The 16,142-nt window shown below is 43.9% G+C and overlaps 1 protein-coding gene across 1 annotated transcript in view; it reads left to right on the top strand.

The window, feature by feature from the left end:
* Positions 1-233: 233 nt before the first annotated feature.
* The window catches only part of ELOVL6 (ELOVL fatty acid elongase 6), a 162,077-nt gene continuing 146,168 nt past the window's right edge, over positions 234-16,142 (top strand). Inside the window, exons 1-2 of the mRNA XM_032145440.1 lie at positions 234-410; positions 563-683. Of these exons, the coding sequence (XP_032001331.1) occupies positions 595-683 (89 nt within the window). The 5' untranslated portion in view covers positions 234-410; positions 563-594. The remainder of the gene's footprint in view (positions 411-562; positions 684-16,142) is intronic.

Raw genomic sequence — 16,142 nt, 5'->3', positions numbered from 1 at the left:
CAATCGTTTACTCGCCAAGCTCTCGGGTCCACGCGCCGCGGGGATGCGCCCTGCACGCTGAAACTTCATTCAAAGCAAGGCGGCCCACGAGGTTGGGCTTAGGGGATCTGGATGACCTCCAGGCCACTTCCTCTCTCTCTGCGCCCTTCCCCCACTCCTCCAACCACCTTCGCCGTAAACAAAACTGTCCCCCCGGGCGGAGAGAGGTCGCGCTCTTTCGCACACTCCCTCGCCAAGGGTTAATTTCTCAGATCGCACGAGGGGGAGGAGATTTCCCTGTAGACGAGTAAAAACGGTGATGGACAAACGTGCGGGCACTAAGACCGCAAGGCATTCATTTCCTCCTACGGTGGATGCGGACGCCGGGAGGAGGAGAGCCCCAGAGAGAGGAGCTGGGAGCGGAGGCGCAGGCAATGCTCAGCCCTGGATGTAGCTGAGAGGCTGGGAGAGAGACGACCGCTGGAGACCAAGCGGCGTGGGGAAGACCTGGGGGGTGGGTGGGGGAAGCAGACAGGAGAACACTCGAAATCAAGCGCTTTACAGATTATTTTATTTTGTATAGAGAACACGTAGCGACTCCGAAGATCAGCCCCAATGAACATGTCAGTGTTGACTTTACAAGAATATGAATTCGAAAAGCAGTTCAACGAGAATGAAGCCATCCAATGGATGCAGGAAAACTGGTACGTGATGCTTTCGCCTGATACTGTTCTCGGGAGCCCTGGCGCGTCTTCCCGGAGTGCCTTAATGTCGGTATTCCCTGCCTGGGCGTGAATGCAGCGATGAATCTCGGGCAGCCAGCCGATCGCTGAGTTCTCGGGTCTCCCGGGTGCAGGAGATGCTGGGGGGTACACGAAGCGCGAGGTCTGTGGGTGCCCCTCTGTGAACCGCGGCTACACAGGCATCTCATATAGATTATATAACACAGAACATATGTGTGTGCACAGGGTGATGTCTGCGCGACAGGGAAGGCGGGAGAGATGCCACAGTCCAGATCTCCTACCTGTGCTACCCTCCCCTCCCCCGGTTTTCATTTAGATTTGGGTTTTCTCGCTTGGCCTCTCCCGCAACCTGAGTGTGAAAGGCAGTGGAGGGAGGACCTTGTCTCCTGTTCCCTTTAACCCTCTCCCGCCCGCCGCCCTTGGCCCTGGTCCTCGCTGTCTCCCCATCCCTCGTGTCCTTCCTTTCTCCTTGCAGCGCTCCTACTTCACTGTCCTCCTCTGTCTGCCGCTCCTCAGCCGGATGCCCCCTTTTTAGTACCCCTTTCCCCACGCGGATCCCTTTCCGGTTTCAGAGAGAGACCGGGTGGGAGGGAGGAGGGGACAATGAAAACAGTAATAAATGAATGAACCCGAGCGAGTGGAGCCACGCCATTATTAAGTTTCTGTTTTACGGAAACGCCTTTTGGACACACTCACTTCTAATTCTGTGCGTAGCTGCTGATTGGAGTTCAGGCACACAGATTAAAAGCCCCTCGGTTTGCAGAGTCCTTAGAGGCTGTTCCCTAGAAAACTAATAATCAGGGAAAACACCTTTCTTGTTTACTGTAGTCCCCCCGCCAGACGTTTTGAAAATCCCTGTGTGGGAGGCGATCCAGTGTCACCTTGCAATATTTAACAGAGGAGGGTGTGCTCATCTCGCTTCTTGTAGACAGGGTTGTGGCAAGAGGCATTCCTCTCCTCCCCTTAACTTCGGGTCTGGCGATCTGTAAAGTGCAAGCCCAACGCACCCCGGAGCTAGGCAAGGGGCCAGCAGCCCGGGGGATGGCTTGACGGGGGAGGGTCGGGCCGCAGGGTCTCCCGGGAGCCGGGGGATTCCGCCCGCCGCGTGCGCGAGCGCGCGTGCCCCGCGCCCTCCAGCCTGCCCTCTTCAACTGGAAACCAGGAACGCCGGCGCGCCTATGGCCTGGGCGGGTTGGTGCAGTAGGAGCCGGTGCCACGGGGCCGCAGCTGCGAAAAGGGGGTTTCAACTTCCTGTCATGTAGCCCCCTGGAGTCGCCGGCCAGTGTCGGGAGACTCGGCCGCCGCTCCCTTCTCCTCCCGCCCGGCCAGAGCGCGCCCACTCCCAGCTTCCCGCGGGCTGGTCCGGGCCCCAATGGCCATTTGCGGCGGCTGCCGGGCGGAGCCCGCCCCCTGGGCCGCGCGCACCGGCGGGGCAGGCCTGCTTGGGGTGAGCTGCGGTGTGGCTGGTGGCGGCGGTGGGCTGGGGGCCCAAGGGCCGCGTCTGGCCCGAGCTGGAGCCTAAGAGGCGGGGACGCGGGCCGCTCAGAAGGACTGGAAGTGCAGCAGCCACATAAGCACGGGGCTGGTGCCCTCCGGGGCCGCTGAGGCCAGGGGGTGTAGGGGTGGGTCCGGAAGGAGGTTGGACACTGCGGGTCGAGACCGCAGATAGACCTTGGCGTTTCGGGGCAGCCGAGGCCCCTTGGAGCCCCACCGCTCGGGGTCCTCTGGATGCACTTCCTCCTCCTGCTTAGGGGGTGGTGCTGGAGGCGGGGAGGGGGCGGTGGCCGGAGCCGGCGGGCCCCGGAACCGCGCTGCTGGCTAGCCCCGCGCCCGGGTCTTCTGCGCAGATGTTTGTCATATCCTCCAGCCGGCCTGTTCGGGCCCACAGTCCTCCCGCATTAGCCTGTGTGCTCTGCATTTCCTTCTGTGCCGAATCTGTGACTTGCTGCGTCCTGGTTTAACCTGCTCTTCCGGAGTCCGCTTTCCCTCGCTTTGCCGGCTGACCCCATTCACTGTACGCCCGCCATTCCTAGCCCCACTGTAGTCGATACTGCCTCTTACTTACTTGTTGCTTTTTCTCTGAGGCCACTTCCTAGGCCTGCTTCTGGTACCATTTCCCGCCTCTTCTCTCCATTCACTCAGTGCTGAGCCAGACAGGTCTCAGCCCTCGTGGGACTGAAAATGACAAAAACGTGCCAACATATCTACTCCTGTTAGGTTCTGGCCACTGTTTCCTCCTAGTTCTTTATCTATACCTTTCTTCTGGCAATATCCTTTACTGTTATATACATGGATATTAACTTACAGACCATCAGCTCTTCAGGGTACGGTTCTTGTCATCCCACTCTTGATTCTGCAAAGCACCTAGCAGAGTGCTTTGCATAAGGCACATTCTTGAGAAAATGTCCAGTGAGTTGAAATGGTGATTGGTGCCCATTTTATTGCCAGCACTACTCGTTAATACCCGAAGGTTAACAGGCTAGAACTTGCATACCGTGGCAGAGTCACATCTTGGGATTTTTCCCTTCCTGGCTTCTGCTCTCTTTGTTGATTTTGTGTTCTTAGATTGCTTATTGCAGTCAAAGAACCCTGCTGGCTGTTACCCCTTACTTGCAACTCTTCCTGACCCTAATTGTCTTACTTTCATGTTTTTTTTTTTTTTAATGCCAGATTTTGTGCATTTCTCCCAATATCCCAGGGTGCCCAATTTTCTCTCTCCTCCCTCCCCAAAAACTGTACAGCCAAAAAGACTTTAAACATTTTTTAAAATTTATTAGCCGGACATGGTGGCTCGTGCCTGTAATCCCAGCACTTTGGGAGGCTGAGGTGGGTGGATCACCTGACGACAGAAGTTCGAGACCAGCCAGGCCAATATGGTGAAACCCCATCTCTACTAAAAATACAAAAAATTAGCTGAGCGTGGTGGCGGGTGCCTGTAATCCCAGCCACTTGGGAGGTTGAGGCAGGAGAATTGCTTGAACCCGGGAGGTTCAAATTAAAACTTTTAGTTTTTATTTTTAATAAAATCCAGCTAATGCAGGACAAAAAGTCTTGAACCAGATTTTCTTTTCATTCCCTTTTTAATAGAAGGGAACTCCATAACCAAGGCTTAGACCCTCTTGAGGAGAGAGGAACTTGAGGAAACCACAAAATCTTACCTTTTTCAGACCCATTAACTTAAAATGGTTTGAAATAGCCTCTGGAGGAAAAACATGATATAGTGAAGCTTCTACTCTGTCTTTTGAGAATTTATGGTTGTCCCTATAAATCTCTTCTTAGTAACAGGCAAAACTTGGTAATTTAGAGAATTAAAACATCCTCTCTCAAAAGTGAGCTACATTGGCTTTCGAAGAATTGTGAGAATGGCCAGGAGTAGTGTTTTGCCAGTATGCTGTCTTTGCTAACTAGCATCATTTAAGAGGACCTAAAACAAGAATACTTTATTAAACATATGCTATAATCCATACTTACTAACCATAGCGCAGATTAATGGTAACATACCCTATAATCCATACTTAGTAACCATAGCACGTATTAATGGAATGGGGCTCCACTTTTGGAGTAGCATTTGTATAAACACTAAAGGGTTCAACTGAGGCTAGTTTTCAAGTTTATTGCTGCTTTAATGAATCATTAACCTCATACTCATTGCCCTAGCCATGAAAGTAAATACTGCAGACTTTTTTACTTTGCTAGCAAATAGTTTCATATATAATAGGTTAGAATAGCAATTGAAATGCAAAGTAATAAGTGTATTCCCTTGTAGAATCATCCTGGGCCTCATCTTGAAACTACATGTCCAGTGAAAAATATCCTGTCTGGTTATATTATCTGGTCAATGAGAGTTTATTACATGAGGTAGAGGAAAATGCCTGCTCATAGGTCCAAATAGGAGTTTTGAATTCTAATTTTCACTGAAAAGTCCTTGCAATTTTACAACATTGAAAATAGAGACATTTTGCTCTTTTATGAGATGTCTGGCCTTTACCTGTTTTTCTCACTAAGAGCTGACTTAAGTTAGAAGTGCTGCTAGCCAGGGAGCAAAATCACCTGGTGATTGGTAAGGCGACATAAAATTCATTGAGTGAGAAGGGAAGCTGGGCTCTCTCTGCCTTCTCTTTCAGCAGCCTGCCAGGTTTGTGCTAACAGCAGTGGATGCTAGTTGCTCCAGTTGTAATTGTCTAGCCAATGATGATTATCTTCTGATGTCGGCTGACACGGTGCTCACCAATAGGAAAGCAGGAGGCCTGTGCTGACTGCTGTAACATTATGTATGTGAGGTGACGTCTTCAAAGGGCTTGCCTAGAACTTCATGAAACCCTCCCCCTCTCCTGGCATTCTCCACACATCCAGCCTTTCAAAGCTTTGTATATTTTTCTGACTTTTCTCGCCACTCACTCCCTTGGTAGTGTAAAAGGGTTTACTTGTTTTAACATTTTGTATTCTGTATTATAGAGTCTATAAGATAGTATAGGAATTTTAAGAATTAAATGCTGTTCAGCTGAGGAAGCCTTTTTATTCACAAATTTGTTTTTACTAAAGGTAGAAATGGAGTGAAACATTTTATTTTATTTTATTTTAGAGACAGAGTCTCACTCTGTTGCCCAGGCTGGAGTGCAGTGGCACAATCTTGGCTCACTGCAACCTCTGCCTCCGGGTTCCAGTGATTCTCATGTCTCAACCTACCAAGCAGCTGGGATTACGGGTACCTGCCACGACACCAAGCTAATTTTTGTATTTTTAGTAGAGATGGGAATTCACCGTGTTGGTCAGACTGGTCTTGAACTCCTGACCTCAAGTAATCCGCTCACCTCGGTCTCCGAAAGTGCTGAGATAACAGGCTTGAGCCACTGCAACCGGCCGTGAAACATTTTAAAAGGAATTGTACATCTATATCTTTTTTGTAGGTGAAGTTTGGAAAGTAACACGATGTACAATTTCATTTTTAAAGAACATAAAAAGCACTAAAAACCTGTGTTAGCATTTAACTCAAATATTGCAGCATAAAAAATATAGCAGCATAATGTTAATGAAACTGTTCCAATGCAGACATAGTATTTGGCTGTTGTTTTTCATTTAGTAAGGATTGCTTTGAATTGCTTCCTGAAGTCTCCCTTGCAACCTTCTACGTGCATTTGTAAGAAAAATGGCTGGAAAACGGTGCGTCTGTGACTATGGAACAGAGTAGGCCAGAGTTTCATTTCGTCATTAACATTGCGGCAACAAATTTGGTCAGCTCTGTAGGAATATAGTGTGTCTATATTGTACTCATGTCACTTGCTGTTTATTTTGAGGTGTCACAGTTCATACTGATTTAGGATTAAAAATTGTGTGAGGATCATAACATGACATTCAATAATTTTTAGAAAGCACTGGGATGTAGGCATATTTACTAGGTTAAGAGTGAGAAGAATGAGAAAATACATAGAGAAAAAACGTGTCTGTGTGGGGTCCTAGAAAATAATGTAAAGTTATGCTGGAGCTTTGATCTGAACTTTCATGTATCTTTTAATAAATTATAAATATTCATGCAATTCTTGTTTAGGATTCCAAAGGATGAAAGCCAGCTTAATGCAAAATATTTTATGATTATATTATCCATCTGTGTATTTGTACTAGTTAAAATTAGTGGTTAAAATTTTTACATGAAGTCTTTTTCACATTGGAAGTAAAATTTTGTGATCTTCAGAGGATTGCCTGTTGCTTTTTTGTTTGAGGATGATTCTAAATGTGTCAAAGTGTATAACATTGGAACTTAATGAAACTTTTCAAAGCAGACATAGTATTTGGCTGTTGTTTTTCCTTTAGTGAGGATTGCTTTAAATTTCTTCCTGAAATCTTCCTCGAAACCTTCTGCATGCATTTGTAAGAAAAATTGCTGGAAACTTCAAAGTCAACTTATTCCATATCTAAGAGTTGCCTTATATACTTCCTTGAAAGAAGAATCTTTCTTTTTCTTTTTTTTTTTTTTTTTTTTGAGACAGAGTTTTGCCCTTGTTGCCCAGGCTGGAGTGCAATTGTCTGTCTCGGCTTACTGCAACCTCTGCCTCCTGGGTTCAAGTGATTCTCCTACCTCAAACTCCTGAGTAGCTGGGTTTACAGGCATGCGCCTCTACACCCGGCTAATTTTTTTTGTATTTAGTAGAAACGGGTTTTCACCATGTTAGCCAGGCTGGTCTCGAACTCCTGACTTCAGGTGATCCACCTACCTCGGCCTCCCAAAGTGCTGGGATTACAGGTGTGAGCTACCATGCCTGGCCAGAGGAATCTTTCAACTTAGATAGTGGAAGAGTTATGAGGGGGACGGAGGCTTTGAAATACTTAGGGGGATATACAATAACCATCTAATCAGTTTTCTTTTTCTTTTCTTTTCTTTTTTTTTTTTTTTTTTTGAGCCCGGTCTTGGCTCACTGCAACCTCTGCTTCCCGGGGTTCAAGCCTCAGCCTCCTGAGTAGGTGGGATTACAGATGCCCGGCCCCCCATCTAATCAGTCTTTCGACAACAAAGTAAAATGAGTGTGGCACCATTCTGGCAATTCAGAAATTTATCTTTGCTTAAGTGATCTGAAATATTTCAGGTCCAAGTATTTTATTTTCTGAAATGAGTTAACCAAACATTGTCTTAATGATTAACTTAATTTTTCACATATGGACACGGGTGAGCCAAACTGTCCTTTATTAATAGGAACCAGACATCATTCCACAAAATTTGCCTCAGCCCTCCCTTTACTCTTTATGTAGCTCACATCCACCCGCTCCCATTTACATTTCATTTATCTTTTTTAGGAGAGTTTAGGGAAAGTTACCTGTACCACATATGTCATTTCTGTTGATAACCCTAGGTAATCTGAGTGAAACTATGACTTGGCTGTATTGTAATGTTAAAACTCATAACTTCATTCCTTTATCCAGATTCTGATTGTATGTGTATTCAGGCAGGTACAAGTGTTGGCATAGTTGTTCAGGTTTCCGAGAACTTTAAAAAAACCCAGAATCTCTAATTATATTTATCCTCCAATAATTTATTTTAGGGATACATGAGTCCTTTTTAAAAAAGTATTGTATGGGTCGTGCATAGTGGCTCACACCTGTAATCCCAGCACTTTGAGAGGCCGAGGCAGGCGGATCACTTGAGGTCAGGAGTTCGAGACCAGCCTGGTCAACGCGGCAAAACCCTGTCTCTACAAAAAATACAAAAATTAGCTGGGCATGGTGGTACACACCTGTAGTCCCAGCTACTCTGGATGCTGAGGCACAAGAATGGCATGAACCGGGAGGCAGAGGTTGCAGTGAGCTGAGATTATGCCACTGCAATGCAGCTTGGGTAACAGAGCAAAACTGTGTCTCAAAAAAAAACAAAAGTTAAAAAAAAAAAGTGGCCGGGCATGCTGGCTTATACTTGTAATCCCAGCGCTTTGGGAGGCTGAGGTGGGTGGATCACTTGAGGTCAGGAGTTTGAGACCAGCCTGGCCAACATGGTGAAACCCTATTTCTACTAAAACTATAAAAATTAGCCAGGTGTGGTGGCGGGTGCCTGTAATCCCAGCTACTCCAGAGGCTGAGGCAGGAGAATCGCTTGAACCCAGGAGGCCGAGGTTCCAGTGAGCCAAAATTGCGCCATTGCACTCCAGCCTGGGCGACAGAGTGAGACTCCGTCTCAAAACAAAACAAAACAAAAAAAGTATTGCCCAAGAGTAAAGAATATGAATTTGTAATTTTAACCTGGTTGTGCAATAGTTATCCCAAAGCTTGGGACCATGTCAGTCATCTAAGTTCAAGCCTATACATTTATCATGATTCCTTTCTGCATTGAGTGTTTGCGACTTTTAGTTTTAAGGTTCCTATTACTAGGAAACCCTTTGTTGAGTTAGTTGCCCACTGTGAACTTACTGAGATTTAACTTTAAGGCTTTACTTTGTACAAAAAAAAAGTACAGGAGAAAAAAGACTTACACTTACCTTTGCTGCGATAAGATAAATTTGCTGAGATAAATTAGACATGCTGATTGGAAGTAGTTTTGCTAGAAAATCACTCATAGTTTTGTAATACTTTTATTTACAGGGATTCATATTTCAGTTTTTTTTCTTGCTAAAACTTTTGTAGAAGAGTTCCTAGTTGTGATATAAGGAAAATTTTATTGATAAAATATATTTTGAGGAGGGAGCTCTGCCTCCTCAAAACACATATGAGGTTTATAATTCTATTTTTTTTTTTTTTTTTGAGATGGAGTCTGCTCTGTCACCCAGGCTGGAGTGCAGTGGCACGATCTCGGCTCAGTGCAAGCTCCGCCTCCCGGGTTCACGCCATTCTCCTGCCTCAGCCTCCCGAGTAGCTGGGACTACAGGCGCCCACCATCACACCCGGCTAATTTTTCTATTTTTAGTAGAGACGGGGTTTCACTGTGTTAGCCAGGATGGTCTCGATCTCCTGACCTTCTGATCCGCCCACCTCGGCCTCCCAAAGTGCTGGGATTACAGGTGTGAGCCACTGCGCTCTGCCCTATAATCCTATTTAAAGTGAAACAAGTAAAGAAGTATAACTCCATTTTCTTTTTTCTTCTTTTCTCTCTCTCTTTTTTTTTTTTTTTCTTTTTTTTGAGATGGAGTCTTGCTGTGTCTCCCAGTCTGAGTGCAGTGGCATGATCTCGGCTGTCAGCTCACTTCAACCCCCACCTCCTGGGTTCAAGCAATTCCCCTGCCTCAGCCTTCTGAGTAGCTGGGATTACAGGCACCTGCCACCACACCTGCCTAATTTTTGTATTTTTAGTAGAGACGGGGTTTCACCATGTTGGCCAGGCTGGTCTCGAACTCCTGGCCTCAAGTGATCCTCCCTCCTTGGCCTCCCAAAGTGCTGGGACTACAGGCATGAGCCACTGTGTCTAGCCTCTCTCTCTCTTTTTTAAATAGAGACAGGGTCTTGCTTGTCACCCAGGCTGGTGTGCAGTGGCACAGTCATACTTCACTGTAATCTCAAATTCCGCTTCTGGGTCCAAGCGATCTTCTTCCCTCAGCCTCCCAAGTAGCTGGGATTACAGGCATGCACCACCTCGCATGACTAATTTTTTTATTGTGTTGTAGAGATGGGGGTCTTGCTATGTTGCCCAGGCTGGTTTTGAACTGTTGGCCTCCTTGAACTGTTGGTTTTGAACTGAGGCCTCCCATCTCAGCCTCCCAAAGTGCTAGGATTACAGGTGTAAACCACCACACCTAGACAGCAGGGTAGATTTTCTTCATTCAGGAGCAATGATACTAACAGTTAATACATGGTTACCTGATCGCAGGCATTCTTTTATAATGTTTTACATTTTTTTTTTTTTTTTTTTTTTTGAGACGGAGTTTCACTCTTGTTGCCCAGCGGAGTGCAATGGCGTGATCTTGGCTCACCGCAACCTCTGCCTCCCAGGTTCAAGCAATTCTCCTGCCTCAGCCTCTTGAGTAGCTGGGATTACAGGCATACGCCACCATGCCTGGCTAATTTTTTTTGTATATTTAGTAGAGATGGGGTTTCTTCCACGTTGGTTAGGCTGGTCTCCAACTCCTGACCTCAGGTGATCCGCCCAGCTCGGCCTCCCAAAGTGCTAGTCTAACAGTCATGAGCCACCACGCCTGGCCAATGTTTTACGTACTTTAACTGTTAAACCCTTGCAGCCACCCTTTATAATCTTTTGCACAATGGACAACTCAGGAAAGGGAGTTGGGATTTGCATGTAGGAACCAGAAAAGGAAAACTGGGTTCCAGGCTTGAATAAGGCTTGGATGGCTGGTGTGATGATGAGGGGTGTGTCACAAGGCCCCAGTCATCCTCTTATTTGAATATGAATACAATATTCAATCAGAAAAACAATGCACTTGAAAACTTGGCTGCACTGAAAACATGTCAGGTATCTGTGGTTTTAGTCAATGATCTCACAAATGTCTCTTTTGTTAATAATTTTCACTGGGTGGATCCTGAATACTTAAGGCCAGAATAAAGCTTTGGCGTATAAAATATTTTCTGTCTGCTCTGTGATATTAACTTCTTGCACTCAGTATGGTTCTAGACCCTGGGAATTTGTGTTTCCACCTGATCTGCAGCCAGACTTTCCTCCCAGCACGTTTTAGTGTAGCTACTTGTAAATAGCCACCCACTGTTGACAGTAAAATAAAAATATGTGGGTTGGGGATATCCCTATTCTTGAAGGTCAGCTCCTACAATGTGAAGAATCACAGAATACCTTTTGTTTCATTTTATTAGCTTTAAATTCTTTTCCTGATTCTAAGATAAGAAATACTTATAGGAAAAGAAATGAAATGAAAACATTAAGGAGTATAAAGATGTCAGAAAGGAAACACCTTTAATTCTTTTCCAGAGGCAGCCACTGTTATTTTGCCCCATTTCCTTCAGCCTTGTTTCCAGGTTTTTTAGTATGCCTTAGACCATTCAGTACCTAAACTGTGACAGCCTGAGTTCCCTATTATGTGCCAGGGACTGCACTGAACAGATTTACATAATATCACATTACTTTTTTTTTTTTTTAGATGGAGTTTTATTCTTGTTGCCCAGGCTGGAGTGCAGTGGTATGATCTCAGCTCACTGCAACCTCTGCCTCCTGGGTTCAAGCGATTCTCTTGCCTCAGCCTCCCTATTAGTTGGGACTACACATGCGTGCCACCATGCCAGGCTAATTTTTTGTATTTTTAGTAGAGACAGGGTTTCACTGGTCTCAAACTCCTGATCTCAGGTGATCCGCCTGCCTCGGCCTCCTAAGCAATTTTTTTTTTTTTTTTTTCATTTTGCTGAGGTCTAACTTGAGAAGGCTTCATTTGTCCAAGCAGTTAGGTTATATGCTTTTTCTCTGCTTACTGTTTGCTACATAGTAACTTGTGAAGAGGTGGAAACTTCATGTCCAGTCAAAAATGGCTCCAGAAAGGAGTGAAACAATAGATACTATGTAAATTAAGGGATGATTAAGAGGTCAAAGGACCTCTTAATTGTGATGCTTAATCAGAAGAAATTTGTTTTCCATAGGAAAAGGAGTGATTTTCAGACTCTTTTACTCGTATGTCTCTAAAAGAAGTTTAAAAAACTATGCACTGCCTCACACATTTTTAATTTTCATCGTAAATTGAAATGTTAAAATTGTAATAGAAGTAGAATAAATATAAAATGAGTGAAGATAAGGATTGGCTAATTATAATAAGTATTACATGATATCATAAGATAGGTTTACCTACTTTATTGAATAATACATAATGAATTTGAAATCACGCAACATTGACATCCATGGTTTTATTCAATTGATAGTTTTTTTTTGAAACGTTCCATATATATGTATATATATAAATATATATAGATGTATATTTTTTTGAGACAGAGTTTCGTTCTGTTGCCTAGGCTGGAGTGCAGTGGTGTAATCTCGACTCACTGCAACCTCCACCTCCTAGGTTCAAGTGATTCTTCCACCTTAGCTTCCTGACTAGCTGGGCTTACAGGCACGTGCCACCATGCCCGACTCATTTTTGTATTTTTAGTAGAGACGGGGTTTTACCATGTTGGCCAGGGTGGTCTCGAACTCCTGACCTTAAGTGACCTCCGCCTCCTAAAGTGCTGGGATTAGAGGCCAGAGCCATTGCAACTGAACCCATTCCACTTACATTTAAAATAATCACTGGCACTAACCCGTATTGCTTGTTTTGAATCAGAAACATCCCAGCATTCAGAATATAGAGAGTCTGATCAGAAGAGGAAAAAAGGAAGAATATCACGCTGCTTCTCAGCATTGTTTATTTTTACGTTGTGTGGGGGCCAGTAGGAGAGAGATGGGTAGGCTATCAGATGTCTCAAAATAAGTTTTCTTGACTGTAGAGAAGGTTACAGATGATAGCATTTTTGTGTGGGTTGGTGGTCAGCAGGAATAGTCACCTACTTGTTAAGTCACTTTATTTTTTTTCTGTTTGTTTTTGTTTTTGTTTTGTCTTGTTTTGTTTTGGGATGGAGTCTCGCTCTGTTGCCCAGGCTGTACTACAGTGGTGCAATTTTGGCCCACTGCAACCTCCGTTTCCCAGGTTCAAGCAATTCTTCTGCCTCAGCCTCCTGAGTAGCTGAGACTACAGGCACCTGCCACCACGCCTGGCTAATTTTTCTATTTTTAGTAGAGATAGGGTTTCACTATGTTAGCCAGCCTGGTCTTGAACTCCTGACCTTGTGATCCGCCCACCTCGGCCTCCCAAAGTGCTGGGATTACAGGTGTGAGCCACCACGCCCAGCCTTAAATATAAATCACTTTCTTATTCTTCTCTTGGTTATCCAAGACCTCAGGACTTCTCAGGAAGCCCCTTTAGGTCCATTACACATGGAGTGGCTGTTTGAAGGTATTTCTACATACTCACTTGAAAGTTCTATCCTTTCATTAAAGGTTCGTCTACATGTTGACCTGAAAGACAGGTTCCTCCATCAGTCCTCCTGTCATCCTAACTGTGACTCTAGCTGTCTTTTATTTCCACTTCTGCATGGCTGTCTTAATACTACTTGTATCTATTATGTTCTCTCTAGGCCTTCTTTTCTAAGCCATTTCTCAAATTTTATTTGCAGTCCACTGTTAATCCACCTAGCTACTTAAGAAAAATAAAATATTAGCCCTCTTTTGGTTTGAACGATTAAGTATTACCTACTAGAAACCTCTAAGAGATTTATTAAAACTTGCTAAAATTTGGCACTTAGTACATTCAACACAGTAAGTCTGTACTAGAGACTTGCTCTTGAGTGGGGGTAGGAGTGGGGTTCTAATTACATATTCTGCTAAAAAGGATGCCACTTATTGCTCTGGAACATTGCAAAGCTCCTACTGTACATACATGACATTCTACAAAATTTAAGGACACTGTTATCAGTGAATACAAGGTTGCCTTGAGTTGTATTTAGTTTTGAATTACTGCTCTTGCAATTGTATTAACAAAAATACTTTTTTGAACCTGTATTTTGTGATTGCTGATATTGTGTGTGATTGCACTACTTTGATTAGTACTTGGTTCTTTGCCAGCTCTTTGTAATTACTAAATCCTTTTTCCACTGACAAGAGAAAAGTGTAGGGTAAGAAAAAGCTTTAGAAGCTTGCTCCATGTCCATGATCCTTACCCATGTATTGAATCAGACTTACATAGAGTTTATTTTTCCCCAGTACACACATGCACAGGCTTATCTCAGGGATTCAGATTTAGCAGATCTGTGGAGGGGTCCAGACAAGTGTTACTGTGAAAAATCTTCCCACTTGCCCTAGGGAGAAGCACTGCTCTGTATGAAACTGATTCCATCTCTCATTCTTTGGGTTTGTCTTCTCAAACCATCGATTTTACAGAGTGAACTCTTCCTTAGCTAATCTGCTTTACCTGCTTTGTCATCTATGTGGGACCAGTACATAGCTCAGCACAAAAGTACCCATCTCCCTTTTCTCCTACCTGTAATTTACAACCAATTCCTGTGTGAGTTGGCTGTCAGTTCCCTTCTTCTCGGTTCATTGTGCTTGCCATTGACTTCCTTCAACTCCCCAGGATGATTATTAGTCTCCTAGATTCCTACCTCGCATTGTCTTTCTGAGTCACTGATCTGATCTTGTCATCACAGTGGTTAAAAACCTTCAGTGCTTTCCCATTGTTTTAAGGTCATTCAAAATCTGGCACCAAATTCTCTTCTTAATGTTAACTCCAGAAGCAGCCCTTGTCCAGTGCCTACTTAGTTGAAATTTGAATTCCAAAGCCTTCTTCTCCCCACCCATCTATATCTATTGCTCTTTTTTTTGTGATTCACTGGTACTTGGTTTATAAATAGATAAATATTTTCTCTGAAATCAGTGCTTACCACAGAATTTGGCGTATTCAGTGTTTGAATAGTTGAATGCATGCATGCATGGACATACGAAGCTGTTCATTAACTTTTAAATATATCCGATTATATTATCCGGCACTGCTTTGTATTTCCTTAAGTGAATCATGGGAGATTGTCCAGTGCCTTAAAAATATTTTACTCTCCTCATCTAATCTCATTTTTAAGAAGAAAACATAGGCACTTAACATGACTAATTATTAGTGAATCCATGCTAACTGTTTGGGGATTATTAGTCCTTTTCTAGGTACTCAAACTATCTACTCCAATCAGAGAGAGATGATTTTTTTATTTTATTTTATTATTTATTTATTTATTTATTGAGACAGGGTCTCACTCTGTTGCCCAGACTGGAGTACAGTGGTGCGATCTCAGCTCACTGCAACCTCTGCCTCCCAGTCTAAAGTGATCCTCCCACTTCAGCCTTCCAAGTAGCTGGGACCACAGGCATATGCCACCACGCATGGCTAATTTTTGTATTTTTTGTAGAGATGGGATTTCCCCACGTTGCCCGGGCTGGTCTCCTGAGCTCAAAGCAATCCAGATTGCTGGGATTACAGCTGTGAGCCACCGTGACTGGCCGAGATGACTTTTTAAAAAAAGGCTTCTCTAAAGTAGAAGGAAGGGTGGAATTGTATGCACAGGAAGAAAAAAACCTGGAAGAAAAACATACTAAAGAGGTAAAAAAAAAATAGATCTATAAAGGTGGTAAAATGATGGTTATTATTTATCTTTGTTAATGAAAAGAGCCAAGCACTGTAAAATATTTGAAGAGATTTATTCTGAGCCAAATATGAGTGACCATGGCCTGAGGTATAGTCTCAAGAGGTCCTGAGAACATGTGCACAAGGTGGCTGGTTTATAGCTTGGTTTTAAACATTTTAGGGAGACATAAGACGTCAGTCAATACATGTGAGGTATATATTGGTTCTGCCCAGAAAAGCAGGACAACTTGAATTAAGGAGGGGGTGTTGCTTACAGCTGGGTTCAAATATTTTCTGATTGGCAGTTTCTTAAAAGAGTTAAATTATTATCTAAAAGCCAGGAATCAGTAGAAAAGAGTGTCTGGGTTAAGATAAGGGGTTGTGGTTCTACATAACGTTCTTATGTAGATAAAGTCTCATACATGACTGTCCTTAGTAGCAAAGAAACATATTTTGGGTGTTTTTTTGTTTGTTTTTAAAATAAAGTCATCTAGAAGCCTCGGGGTAAAATATTTTGATTTCCTTCTTTATCTGTCATGTGATGTTATGCTAGATTCACGTTTGGAGAGATTTTATGATTTGTAGGGTGTGACTCCCCAGACCCTTTAGATAGGAATTTGGGCAAGAGAGAAATAAGGTCAGAGTTTACTCCTTATCCTTCTGCTGTTCCAGTTTTCTTTTTTTTTTTTTTTTTTTGAGATGGAGTTTTGTTCTTGTTGCCCAGGCTGGAGTGCAATGCCATGATCTCGGCTCATCACAACTTCCCCCTTCCAGGTTCAAGCGATTCTCCTGCCTTAGCCTCCCGAGTAGTTGGTATTACAGGCATGCGTCACCGTGCCTGACTAATTTTGTATTTTTA

The sequence above is a fragment of the Hylobates moloch genome, unplaced genomic scaffold, assembly GCF_009828535.3.
Source record: "Hylobates moloch isolate HMO894 unplaced genomic scaffold, HMol_V3 SCAFFOLD_3, whole genome shotgun sequence".
In the NCBI taxonomy this organism is placed as follows: Eukaryota; Metazoa; Chordata; class Mammalia; order Primates; family Hylobatidae; genus Hylobates; species Hylobates moloch.
This window is presented reverse-complemented; position numbering and strand designations above follow the sequence as displayed.